The sequence below is a fragment of the Pristis pectinata genome, chromosome 10 (assembly GCF_009764475.1).
Source record: "Pristis pectinata isolate sPriPec2 chromosome 10, sPriPec2.1.pri, whole genome shotgun sequence".
NCBI classification, from domain to species: Eukaryota; Metazoa; Chordata; class Chondrichthyes; order Rhinopristiformes; family Pristidae; genus Pristis; species Pristis pectinata.
The window spans coordinates 31,869,326-31,883,897 of record NC_067414.1 but is presented as its reverse complement, the minus strand read 5'-3'; the positions used below and the strand labels follow the sequence as shown (position 1 = coordinate 31,883,897).

The window sequence follows — 14,572 nt, the reverse complement described above, 5'->3', positions numbered from 1 at the left end:
ATCACAGCTTGTAAACGCTTTCTGTAGCCAGCTGATAGTCTTTCAATTTCTTGTTTGGGGGATTTTCGCCCATTCTTCTTTGCAAAAGGCTTCTAGTTCTGTGAGATTCTTGGGTCTTCTTGCATGCACTGCTCTTTTGAGGTCTATCCACAGATTTTTGATGTTTTTTAGGTCGTGGGACTGTGAGGGCCATGGCAAAACCTTCAGCTTGTGCCTCTTGAGGTAGTCCATTGTGGATTTTGAGGTGTGTTTAGGATCATTAATCCTGTTGTAGAAGCCATCCTCTTTTCATCTTCAGCTTTTTTTTTAAAAACAGATGGTGTGATGTTTGCTTCCAGAATTTGCTGGTATTTAATTGAATTCATTCTTCCCTTGACCAGTGAAATGTTCCCCGTGCCACTGGCTGCCACACAAGCCCAAAGCATGATTGATCCACCCCCGTGCTTAACAGTTGGAGAGGTGTTCTTTTCATGAAATTCTGCACACTTTTTCCTCCAAACATACCTTTGCTCACTGTGGCCAAAAAGTTCTATTTTAACTTCATCAGTCCACAGGACTTGTTTCCAAAATGCATCAGGCTTGTTTAGATGTTCCTTTGCAAACTTCTGACGCTGAATTTTGTGGTGAGGACGCAGGAAAGTTTGAAGAAAAAAGGGTGCAGAATTTTTCTATATATATATATATACACACACACACATATATATATATAAAATATATAGACACATACACACACACGTGGGCAAGTTTGCAGGTGACAAAGATTGGTAGTGTGGATATAGAAGATTGAATTTTAGAAGTTATAGAAGATCACCAAAGGATACAGTGGGATATAGCTCAGTTGCAGATATGGGCAGAAAGTGGCAGATGGAGTTTAATCCAGGCAAGTGTGAGGAACTGTACTTTGGGAGATCCAACACAAAAGGGAAAGTACATAGGTAATGGCAGGATCCTTAACAACGTTGATGAACATGGATCCCTAATAGTGGCCGCACAGGTTGATAGGGTGGTAAAGAAGGCATATGGCATGCTTGCCTTCATTAGTCAAGAGCCATGAAGTTATGTCACAGCTTTAGAAAACTCTGGTTAGACCACATTTTGAATATTGCATTTAATTCTGGTCACTTCATTATAGGAAGGATGTGGAGTCTTTAAGAAAGGGTGCAGATGAGGTTTACCAAGATGCTGCCTTGTTTGGAGGATGTGCTATGAGGAGAGGTCGGACAAGCTGGGGCTGTCTTCTTTAGAGTGGCGGAGGCCAAGGGGAGGTTTGATAAAAGTTTATAAAATTATGCAAGGCATAGATAGACAGCCAGAATTTTTTTCCCAGGATTGAAATGTCTAGTACTAGAGGGCATGTATTTTAGGAGAGATGGGGAAAAGTACAAAGATATGTGAGGCAAGTTTTGAATGCACTACCAGGGTGGTGATCGAGGCAGATAGCATAGGAGCATTTAAGAGACCCTTAGATAGGCACATGAATATGCAGAGAAGGGAGGGATATGGTCAGTGTGGGGAAGAGGGATTAGATTAATTAGGAGTCATTGGTTTAATTAGTTAGGCACAATGTCATGGGCCAAAGGGCCTGTCCTGTGCTGTACTGTTCTATATTAAAGGCACTAAATGCACAAAACATTTTTGTTGTCTGCAGGAGTTCTTAAACAACACTGAATTCAAAAAGTAATAACAGCTGGAGCACATGCATTTTTCACCTTGATGAATACAAAACCTTCAATAAACCAAAAGCTTTTATGTTCTTTTATGTTTTTCCAAAACCAAGACTCCAAAGTGTTTTTTCCCCCCATTTATCACATTTGCCTCTTGCAAATTTAGAATTAGGTCAAAGCAGTGGACTGGAAGGAAAAAATATCTAATAACATTCCAAGCCTTTTTGTTTTGCAGATTAAAGAGAAAGCAGAATGCTCTGGAGTCCAAAGGTGTAGCAACATCATTGGATTTGTTTCACTCGAGCAAAGTTCCAAAGTATTATAGGATAACTGAAGTTAATTTTTTTTTCCAATCCCTGGAGCTTTTACTCCAACAATCCCTCACTGAAATCATGCAAAACTGTTTTATTTATGTCTCTGCTTGCCCATAAATAAACAGTGATGGCATAAACAGTGATGGAATAAGTAAATTATGTAAATTCACAATTACAAAATGTGATTAATTCTTTCTTGCTACTTTTAATACTTGTTCAAACATTAAAATAAACTACTTCTCATCACATTTGGTATGTATTACATGCATCGAACAAGGTACCAAGGTGCCTGCATATACCACCAATGAAAGTATAGACAGTGGAAGAAATACACTTCGCAATGTCAGGGCTGGAACAGTTGCACTGCTGCAAGTACCAGAAGCCAGATGCCCAAGGCTTCTTTGAAGTTATGCATCAGATTTCACCTGACTATAATTGGTGTGCTGCAGCACCTGTAGGGTTGCCTGAGGCAGCTAGCTGGCTTCCTTTGAAACAACTTGTGCTGACAGTGTGTTGCTGACAGCAGCTGCTACAGGTCCCGAGAGGTGAAAGGGATGTACAAGGACAGAGAGAGATCTTCCATAGTACTCAATCCATCAATAAGAAATAGGAAAACCTGGAACTCTCTCTCATTTTTAAACACCAAATAGCTCGACAAAATTAGCTTCATTTCTCTCCTCCTCTAATCTTTTAATTAACGTGTTTGAGATTACATACATATTTCTTCCCCCCCACCCCCCCCTCAAAGTAAATGGTTAAAGAACTGCAAATCTGAATGCCCCAAAATCTGAAAACAATTATTAAGAGTGTACATAACTCAAAAAGTTCACCAGGATGCACAGATTTGAAAGTTGGAATACCTTAATAGATCATTCTAATATTCAGCTGCTTTAATGCTTCTGAGGTTCCTGGGTTTGCCATTATTCTCGTTGCAATGTATTCAAATTATTATTTTAAAAAATTAGCAAATTCACTTGAGAAAGATCAGGCCACAAAAAATGATTTATTGCACTTGTCACTAATCAATGCACTTCCAGAAAATTGTGATCGACTTTTAAATGCAAAATGTATACTGTGAATATTAAATGTATATTCATATCAGTAAAGTTTGCACATTTTGGGTGGTGGAATGAAAAAGATAATTATTTTCGGCACTTGAGCCAGCTAGATCACACTCACGTATAATAAAGGAGGAACAGAACTAGGTCACTTGGCCCCTCAAGCCTGCCCTGCTGTTCAATATAATCGTGGCTGATCTACCCTAGGCCTCATCTCCAACCCTGTGCCAGTTCCCCATAGCTCACAATTCTCTGATCTTTCAAAACTTTATCTACTTCCTCTTTAAATACTCCCAATGATCTATCTTTCACAGCCCCTGGGATAAAATAAGTTATAGGGATTCAACACACTCTACAGGAAGTTCCTATGCACCTCAGTTTTAAATAACTATCCCCTAATCTTGTAACAACATCCACTCTTTCCAGATTCTCCCACTAGTGAAAATATCTCAACATCTAACTCTGTCCTGCTCCCTAAACATCTTGGCTCTTTCTATAAGATAAACTCTCATTCATCTAAACTGATAATAGTCAATAAGCCATTTACTGCACCTGCTAACTTTTTGTGATTCATGCACAAGAACACCTACATCCATCTGTAGTTCATTCATCTGCAATCTTCATTTGGATAACATTCTGCCTCTAGATTCCTCTTACCAAAATGTATAACCTCATACCTTCTCACATTAAAAACCACTTGCCAAGTTTTCACCCACTCACCCAAACCATCTAGAAATAGTTGCATAGTCCAAATGTGCTCAATGCAACATGCCCTCCCACCTATTTTCAGATCGCCATACCTTATATTAATGACCTTGCGGCAAGGGCAGAGCATAAGTTATTAAAGGGCCATGCACTGGTCCTTAAGGCCCTCTACTACTTACATTGTTGAAGCCAGAAAAATGACGCATTTATTCCAACTCTGTCTTCTATGCATTAACCAGTCCACAATCTACGCTGGTACACATCTCCTAATACCACATGTTCTTGTCTTGTGCACCAGCCTTTAATGTGGTAGCTTGTCAAATGCCTTCTAAAAATCCAAATATGTACCATGTACAGGCTCCCCTTTATCAACTCTGCTTGAAACATCCTCAAAAGAACTCGAGCAAATTAATGGAACAGGATTTAGCCATAATAAAACCATGTTGATTACATTAAGCTTCTTTAAATGGTGAGCTGATGAGATATTTTAATGATTATAGACTCCAGCATCCTGCCAACAGGCTTTAAGCTAACAGGTCAATGCTGCTTTTTTCCCCTTTCTCCCTTCTTGAACAATGGATTCACATTTGCAGTTTAACAATCCACTGATACCTTCCCAGAATTCAGTGAAAAAACCTCAGCCAATGGGTCCACAATCTCTGCAGCCACTTTCTTTGAGATCCTCGGGTGCAGGTCATTGGGATCTGGCAATTTGTCTGTCTTTAGTCCCATTAATTTTTCTAATGACTTGTCCCTCAAACCTATAAATCTGTTCTCTCAATACTTAGGGGGAAAAAATGCCATTTAACTAAAAATAGCTTTAACCTGGAGCAGAGGTAAATCTGGGCCTCCAAGCACCTGTTGTGAAATTTGACCTCTGACAGTCCATTGGAATTTTCATTAGCTGTAGAAACAGTTCTGTGTATGAAATTCACCCCAATGACATCAGCAAGAGTGCAATACTGGACTTTTTTTCCCCTTCCAAACTGATATTCAGCTTCAAAGGACTAGAAAAAGGCAGTCGTTGCTTACTCAAAGACGAACTAGGTTTTACGTGTTTTTCCCTGAAACCACGCAATTGACAGAGGCCAATCACCCTGACTACTTTCTTTGCCAAGTTGCCCCAAAGACCACATTACCTGCTATTCACAATGATCATATTCCTTACACCTTCAATTACTTTTTTACAATCAAGATTGACTTCCAATGGTACTCGTCTACACCTACCAGTTCACTTGCTGGATGGCATGGAAATAAAACATGGAAGTGGCACCCTGGAAACCATGCAAGAGGAAGTACCTAAGGGTTCATCATCCAGGACCTCATCCGCTTTGGGATTAAAATGATGCACGCTCATCCACACTTCTGAGGAGCACTGTTTACACTGTTAATGCTTCACCAGGGCCATTCTTACTATGAAGCCTCACACACACAACTGGACTGTTGCTGCAGTCAATGTCAAGGTCACCAGCACTTTCAACTTCCAAGCTTCAGGGTCATTCCAGGCCATGGATCTATGTTAGAACTCACAGTTTGTTACTCACTGCTGCATTAGGGAGATCAGGGAGGGAATATATCATTGACTATTGCTTCAGCCCAAAGCACATTAAGCACAAGGATTTACTGGCATTGCAGACTTCCCCACAGTAAAGACACTCAGATGGAGGAGTTTCAATCCTAGCAGTGATCTCCCACGCAATCTCCTGACAACATCAAGTAGCTGTTGCCTAGGTGAGCTTTTGTGCCTGCCCTTACCCCCAAAAACACACAGGGCCTCTCTCCCAAAGTTGCTTTGAGAGCCCTCAGATACTCTTACTATTTAGACATTGAGTACATCATCACCTTCAAGCTCCCCACAGAAGTCACACTCCAGCCAGACTTGGAAACATATTACCATCCTTTCTCACCTGATCAAGATTGTGGAAATCCCAATCTAACAGTGCTGTGAAACTACTTTTTCAAGAGATTTGCTAACAACCAGCTTTTCAAAAAGGTAAGCAGGGATGGATAAGAGATCCTGGCCTTATCTGCTGCATTAAAAAAGTCAGAAAATGTAAGCAAGACTCCTTATGAAATTGTACAGAAGCATGTGGAATAAATTTATATCAGCAAATTGTTTGATATAAAGAAAAAAGACTTTGACAGGAGTAATTTTCAGTTATCCCAATATACCTGAAAGTGGTTCATTCATTTTCAATGTCAAAATAACACATACAAGACTATGATATTCTGAGAATCCATCCATCGGTTCATAGAATAAAAAGATTATTTTTGCGTTTCCAATTGTGCTGAATATTGAGGTAGCCCATATGTATTATAACACATTGTGGTTAAATCATAATGTGCAAAGTGGATAAATGAACATGTGCAACACAATCCTCAAAAGGCACATTCTTTGAACAATTACTTTACAAAGCAGTCATTCACCTCATGATGTAATTTATGCTTTTTTGAGACTATTTTTGGCCTACCACTGAGTTATCTTGTTTTGTAATATTTTCCAGCACTTGGTCTTCAAATCTGCATCGTACTTTTTGATGCTTCACTGTTTTGGTCACATTTCAGTGAGTCAGACAGCACAGAAACAGGCCCTTTGGCCCTCCATGTCTACATTGACCATCAAGTAACTATTTACAACAATCCAATTTACCAGCATTTGGTCTGCAGCCAACTATACATTGGCAATTCAAGTGCACATCTGGATGCTTCTTAAATGTTGTGGGAGTATCTCACTCTGCCACCTTTTCACTTAGGCTTCTTTCTATTTCTGGAAAGATGGATTTTGAGGAATATCATCCAATGAATAGCTTGAAATCACCGATAATGTAATCCATTCCATAATGTAAACAATGTGGAAAATGAAAGATGTGGTACAGTGATGGCAACAACAATGGAGATTTAGGAGATTATCTGAGGGTTTGTGTGTGTCGGGGGGGGGGGGGGAGGGAATGAAGAAAACAAGCAGAAAATGCTGGAAACGCACAGCAGGTCAGATTGCATCTGTGGGAAGAGAAAGAGTCAAAGTTTCAGATCAGAGACCCTTCAACAGAACCGAAGAAGAGACAAAAGAAGCTCATTAAGCTGCAGGGAGGATATGTCTCAGATAGGTTAAAACAGGGGTGACCATGGGGATAAGAAGTAAACAAGGTTATCTGACCAAAGAGTGAATGGAAGCGAGAGACAGCGAGAACATAAACAAAAGACTGACGGAGTTGTGAAATGCAGAGCACAAAGACATGCCTGGCAGATCATATCCTCCACTCCCAGAGAAAAGAGACAAAAAAAAAGTGGGGGAAAGAAAAACAAATGAACTGAGCCAATATCACAGATGGGCCACTGATGCAGACAAAGAAGTTGTTACCCGAAATTGTAGAATTCAATGTTAAGTCCAGAAAGCTGCAACGTGCCCAGATAGAAGATGAGGTGCCGTTCCTCAAGCTTGTGTCGGGCCTCATTGTAACAGTACAGGAGGCCACAGACCAATAGGTCAGAGTGGGGAACTGAGATGGAGAATCAAAATGGCAGGCAACAGGAAGCTCAAGGTCACCCCACAGACTGAATGCAGGTGCTCCATAAAGCAGTCATCTAATCTGCATTTGGCTTCTCCAGCGAAGAGGAGACCACATTGTAACCATCAAATTCAGTACATTGGACTAGAGGAAATGCAAGTGAATCATTGCTTCATTTGGAAAAATTGTTTGGGTGCCTGAACGGTGGGGAGGGAACTGGTGAAAGGTCAAGTGTTGCATCGTCTGTGATTGCAAGGGAAAGTGCTGCAAGAAGGTGGTTGGTTGGTATGGATGAGTGGACCAGAGAGTTGTGAAGGGAAGGGTCCCTGTGAAATGCCAAAAGGGGAGGGGGAAGACGTGTCTGGTGATGGAATCATACAGTCATGCAGTATTGAAATGGGACTGTCAGCCCAACTTGTCCATGCCAACCAAGCTGCCTATCTAAGATAGTCACATTTCCCTCTAGATCACAAAACAGCACAGGAGTAGCTCTCCAGCCCATGATGTCTGCACTGAGCGTAATACCAAATCAAACCAATCCCCTCTGTTCGCAGACGATTCACACCCCTCGACACCTCGCACACCCACCCAAAAGCTTCCCAAATGCCACCACCACATCTACCTCCATGGTGGAAATTGCAAAGAATGATCTGTTGAATGCAAAGACTGATAGGATAGAAATTGAGGACCAGGGAACTCTACCCTTGTTCTGTCCTGGAGGAAAGGGGGCAATAACAGAGGCATGGCAAATAGATAAGATGTGATCAAGGGCTTTTGTTAACATGGTAGAGAGGAAGCCAAGATTCAGGAAGGAGGAAAACATCTCAGAGCCACCTGTATGGAACAAATATGGCAGAAACAGACCAACTGGGAGAATGGAACCGAGTCCTTACAGGAGGCAGGGTGGGACGAAAAGCAGTCAAGTTAGCTGTGGGAGTCTGTAGGCTTGTAATGAATGTTAGTAGCAAGCCTGTCTCCCGAGATGGAGATGGATATACAGAAGATGGAAGAGTCGGTGATTAACCACATGAAAGTGAGTACAAGGTGGAAATTGGCAGCAAAAGCAATGAACTTGTTGAGTTCTGCATGCGTACAGAAGGCAGCACCACTGCAGTCATCCCCCCTGCAGAAACAATTACATTTACTTTTCAACTCAATTAACTCAAGTCATTTTTTTTTCTGCTTGCACCTTTGAAATATAAATAATTTTTATTATTTCATTCTGGTTTATGTTGACTTTTAAAAATATAAATTAGCACTGTTTCTTTTATATACTTCAACATTAAATCAACCATGCCTTTACATAGTCCAGTTTGAGAAAGAGAATCTTGTGGACACACAACTCCTGCTACTGTGCCAAAAGCCACCTGCTGTTGCCTTTGCATTTATGTAACTCAGTAAGGTTTTCCACTCTTAATCCCCCCAAGCCTAGAATTAGTTTAAATTTAGCCAAGACTGACTTTCCTGACGATCAGTGATGTGGTAAAAAGACCATTAATCATGGAAAGCAAGCTAATGGTTTGAGGATTTTCATGTCAAACTTAAATATTTAATTAACTGTTTATTAGACACAAACCTTGCGTTTACATAGGATGTGAAAGTTCTTTAATTAGTTAACAGATTATATAGAAATTGCTGCTGAACAAAATCTTCCTCGACTTCATACAGGTAATAAAAAGAAATACTGTGCCAAAATGATTTGTTTTTTGTGTGTCCCAATACAGTACATTTTTGGACAGTGAGGCAGTTGCCAAAATAGTGCGTCATGATGTCAGGAAGTACGCATGTGAAGGGGGGAGGGAAAGGAACTAGCTGTAGCTTCCTTTTTTGCATAAACAAGATTTCTAGTGTTTTCAACCTGTAATCTATTAAAAACATTTGAAGACTACATAATAATTTTTTTTTTAGTGATATAAAGCATCTGATTTTTCAAAACAAAGTGTCATCGGAACAGAAAGGTTGTGGCAAATTATTTATTCTACCTCACGGTAAAGGTTATTAGGCTCAGTGGTCACAAGACTTGCATGTAAAATGTATAACATTTAAAAATTGATAATTCATGGATTGCGGAAAGCTTAAAAGCAGAACCCCATGCAACAATGATCAGCATGAACTTCCCAGTAACTTTGTTAGGTTCTTTGCAGATTCAAAAAAATAAGTCAGTGAATGCCATGAAGATGGCAGAATGAATCCTTGCATGTTAGAGATCTGGATCTAAATCCCACACAGATTAATGAACAAAAGCAGCTTCCTGACTCTTAAGAAACTAATGTGAAATGAGTTTGGTCAGGCTCATTCCAACTCTCAGTGGGGCCAGGTGTAGAATAGAAATGCGTACAACTCAACACAAAGTGGCACCTTTACTCAGAGGTCACAGGGAATGCCAGTATGAGAAATTATGAAATAAATTATACTGGTGCAATAGGAAGGGATCTGACTTTAAAATAGTACGATGCTGAAACATGGTTTAGGAATTCTTTTACTACATCTAATTATACTATACCTGACTTGGATGGATAACAAAATGTATTGATTTTCTATTGTTTCTTGAGAAATTAAATTTATTGCCCAACCTTAAACGACTGGCTTGGCGATTGTTTGAGGCACCAGTTAAGAGTAATCTGTGTAACTTCAGGCATAATTGGACCAGGTTGAATAAAAATACCATCTTCTTCCCAAAAGGACTTTTGTGAACCAGATGGGATTCTCAAACTTGTTAATTCTTCATTATCTTTTTTTGTATTTCCAATGCTTCATCCAAAAAATAAAGACTTCAAATTCTCAAACTGACAGAGGAAGACCAATAATATTTATCATTCATCCACACCAGGTCTTTGGATTATTATGCAAAATAAATGTTCCACAACCATATCAGTTCCCTTAACCAAAAGCTAACAGTTTCACAGTTACTTTTTAACACGTCTAGTTTCCTCAGCAGAGCTCAAAATGTTCTATTTGCCGCTAGCTCAATGAATTGTAGGAGAACAGAAGCCCTCAAGTGATGTAATACCACAAAACTGTAATTTTTATACCATCATCCCAGTAATCAAGTTTGCCATCAGCATTTAATATTCAACTTGGCCAGTAATTAAACATCTAATTCTTTAAGTGATTAATTGTCTTAATAAAATGAGCAAGAAACACAACCACTTTATACCATTTTCTTTTACCTCCTTGTAGGCTTGGATCAACTATAGAAAGAAAAACCATTCCTTCTCCTCTAAATATGGTTAATTCTCTAATTCTTCTCCTCTAATTCAGGTTAAAGTTTTGATGCGTTTCCACAGAATGCAACGGGTTACAAGATTTTAAAAAAAGATAGCTGTAAAGTTATTGTTTTTAAATGAACGATACAGAACTCAAACACTACAGGCACAAGTTAAAAATACTTTTGCATAATGAGAATCAATATAGTGCTCCATTAAGTGCTACAAAATTGAATGGACATAGGGGTTAGGATTTCCAGATCACTCTAACAGAAAACAAGCCGATAGATCTTTGGAGATTTAGTATTCTTTTTCTTTCCCCCAGCTATCTACTTGGTCACAAGTGACCAGTCAGTCTCTGTCAATTACATTCTTCATCTGGCACTAGAAGTCAAAAGAACAGCTCACAGCTAGCAATCCCATCCATTGCTCGTCCTCTGAAACTGTGCGTGGCCTTTCTTGGCACATCCCCAGAGCAGTGTGGTTGACATTAGCAATGGTGAGATGACAGCAAATCTGCATCTCATTTTTCTCCCAACACCATGTCACTTTTACCAAAATGTGAAGCAGTGGACATTTTTGTGTTCCCTTTTCATCCACATGGCATGACCTCAAACCTAGTGCTGACAGGGATGCTTAAACAACAACAAAAAAAGAAATTATCAGACTACAATCGCAATAACATCATGCACACATGAAACAATACTGCACCCGATACCTTAGATGTTTGAACTACTGCAGTATTCAAAAGCAACATCATGACCTTTGGGTTAAAGTCCAAATCCAACTGCAGAGAGCAATGGTGCAAGACCTCTAAAGACTCACTCTCACAGCACCAGGAGTTTGAGACTCCATAAGTCACAGCTACGGTAGAGTATAAAAAGCTGGATTTTAAAATGGATAAAGGATCCCTTGAGTACCCTGTCCCTTGAGTACCCTAGCATATTCTAAATGTATCAAGAACTTATTAGATGTTTAGAGTGCAGACACTCTGCACGTGTTATCAAAGCCCGCCTGAGCTGAGTTTCTCATGTTAGATCATTCGAATTTGGTGTCAGGTAGTACAAATAAAATACTGCCCGGAGGGAACCTGCGCAGTGGTCTGACACCAGTGGTTGCTGAAAGCACACCCTTGTTTCTGTTTCATCCATAGCACCAAATGACAGCATTCACGACAAAAACAGTTGAAACCGGTATTTTTTTAAAAAAATCTCGAAACATTAACAGCTTAGAAATAATTCATGAAGTTATCATGCCATGGTGACTTCATTCTATTTATGGCATTGGTGAAAAGGCTCTCGTGACACTCACTTTCGCAGGATAAAATCCTGCCCAGTGTATCATATTCACAAAATATCTCACAAGCAAGAATCAGAATCATGTATTTTCGTGCTGGAAATATGAGTATCTTCTGCAGAGGAGTGCGCCGACATAAACCAAACGCCCTGAGTAAACCTTCACTCCGGTACCTAACACCCAACTAAACACGCGAAAAATTTCGCATGCATGTGAGGTTAAAATGATAGGAAGATGCAATCTTTTTTTAAAAAAAAGACTGTGCTCCAACTTATTTGGCATTATCGTGTTCAGCGACACCACAATCAGAAGCTTGGGAAGCCGGGCAATTGCCAGCACATTATATGACTTTAAAAGTCCCAGCATACTCGTCACCACTGGGTCAGGTCACTCACATACACTGTTCATGCATTTACAGTCATCTGTTGATCTTGTTAACGGGGAAATGCATTCCTTTAGAAACCTGGCAAATGCACAAATTTCAATAGCAACCTATTCACACGTCACTTCAAAAGCACCAGCAGCAACCTCTGGCAAACACCCCCGAAAAAAAATACAAGGACAAATATATATTTACTGCCTCCTCCTCACCTTGAGGCGTCCACCATACGTACCTCAACCATTAAACAAGACATTTAACCATAGTGACAGGCTGGTGACCCCCGTATGCCTTGAAACCTCTGATTGGTGCGGGTTGCTCATGAAGACTCGCGCTGCAGAATCCAGCAGCTGCATCCAGGATGGCAAAAAACGCAAGACACACACTGAACACGCGCAAAAAAAATAAAATAAAAATAAAAAGACACGCCAAATTGCTCAGAGAAGCCCCAACGCAATGTTTCGTTGAAGCTTCCTTTGCTGCCAATCAGGCTTTTCTGTCAAAAAGCAAGCGCGGCGCTGAAATAGCGAAGCCCTGTCTAGGCGGACAGGACACACACACACACAAACCATGTGAGGTAGGTGTGGATGAACAGCGAGAAGGGCGGGACTACTGCAAGCCCCGGCTCCCTGTCGCTCAAATGAGGAGGAGCGCGCGCCCGCTCGCGCGAGCGAGCACCCGCCGCTGGGGCGCGCGCGCCGTGCGCGGCCACTTGCAAGGCGGCCGAGGCCTCGAGCGCAAGGGCAAGCGCGCGCGCACGCGCTCAGCGATCGGAGCTCCCGGGGCGGCCGAACTTCGTGCCTCGCCTTCCGTCCCCTGTTGCTGTTTCCGTCTGTCGCCGCTGCTCCGGCCCCTCCTCACCCCACCCCCCCCCCACTTTTTATTCGCCACCCTCTCTTTCCTGCAACTTTTAATTTTACTTAAGGATGTGGGATCCATTTAAAGGTTAGTGGTTCTGCAGCTTCCCAGCCTTCATTATATACACTCCACCCCCTCCCCACTCCCTCCCTATTTTGCTCGGAAGAGGACGGTTCCCACTTCGTTTTATTCCACTGTTCCCTCCTGTGGGGGCTGTATGGTTGCTTATTTGTTTAGGCTTTGAGCATTTTTTCTCAAATGTTTACGAATAAACGTGTCAGTATTTTTCAGCAACCAGCAAAGTAACTTGATTGTTTCTGAGTGCAACAGATATTACAAGTGTGCAAGTACCATCTCATTTTTGTGACTAAGTATCTCATCAAATACCACATCTTTCTCAATTTTGTCCAGTTTTGAGAAACCCCCTTCCCCCCCCCCACACACACACAAAATCCCATCATTCTAATTTGAAAGGAAAAAAAACTTATTAGCATTTAACTTGCATAAGAAGTAGGAGCAGCAGTTGGCCATCCGACCCTTCAAGCATGTTTCATCATACAAGATCTTGGCTGATCTCCCACCCTAGCATCATTTTCCAGCACTATATTCATATCCCTTAATTTCTTTAATATCCAGACATCCATTGGTCTCTGTTTTGAACAGGACCCATGGCACTTATGGTAGAAAATTCCCTCAGTTCGCCATCATCTGAGGGAAGAAATTTTGCCTCATCTCAGTCGTAAATTACCTACTCCTTATTTTTGAAACCGTGAACTGTTGTTCTGGACTCTTCAACCGGGGGAAACATTTCTTGCCTCCAGCCTATCAAGCCCTGAAAGAATTTTTATAAGTTTCAGTCAGAATTTCTCTATACTTCAGAGAATCCTGACTTTGGATGTTGTCTGTTGTGGAGTTTGCATATTCTCTCTATGACTACTTGGGCTTCATCTGGGTGCTACAGTTCACTGCCATCTCCCAATGATGTGCTGGTAGATTAATGTGTGAGAGAGAATAAATTGAAGGGGTATACTGAAATAAGGATTGGACTAATGTGATTGCTCCCTTAGGAGCTGGTGTGGACCTGATAAGCTGAATAGCTTCCTTTTGTGTTGTTGTAAGTGTGAGATTAGATAAAATATCAGATGTAGACCTGGTTTTCTCAACCACTTCTTGAAGACAAACCACTATTTCTAGAACCAGACTGTTTATTTCCTCGTTTTGTTTTCTGATCAATAACCAATTCTCATTAATGTAAGGATATAATCTTCTTAAGCTCTCCACTTCAGAGGTGGCTGTAGGGTCCTGTGCAGAATATGCAGACCCTGCCACAGCAGGGGAACGTGATTCTTGATGGAGCATGTGTGTGGGTTGTTTGGGAACATTTCACGCCCATTTCAGAACATTCTAAAGAGCTTTGGATTCAGTTAAGTAATTTTAAAAAGTAGGAAGTACAGCAAGATCCCAAAAAATAGCATTCTAATTTTTTAAAGAAGTATTGAAAGGGGAATCCATGTTAATCAGAATTTTGAGCCTGACAAATCTGTTCTTTAAAATAGTCCTATGGGATCTTTTACATTCATCTG

At 40.7% G+C, this 14,572-nt stretch overlaps 1 protein-coding gene across 2 annotated transcripts in view; it reads right to left on the bottom strand.

Moving 5' to 3' along the window:
• Window positions 1-12,755, bottom strand: part of LOC127574994 (cAMP-specific 3',5'-cyclic phosphodiesterase 7B-like) — a 141,829-nt gene extending 129,074 nt beyond the window's left edge. For both annotated transcript variants that reach the window (XM_052024571.1, XM_052024572.1), the window contains exon 1: window positions 12,367-12,755. In XM_052024571.1, the coding sequence (XP_051880531.1) occupies window positions 12,367-12,387 (21 nt within the window). In that variant the 5' untranslated portion in view covers window positions 12,388-12,755. The remainder of the gene's footprint in view (window positions 1-12,366) is intronic.
• Between the last annotated feature and the right edge of the window lie 1,817 nt (window positions 12,756-14,572).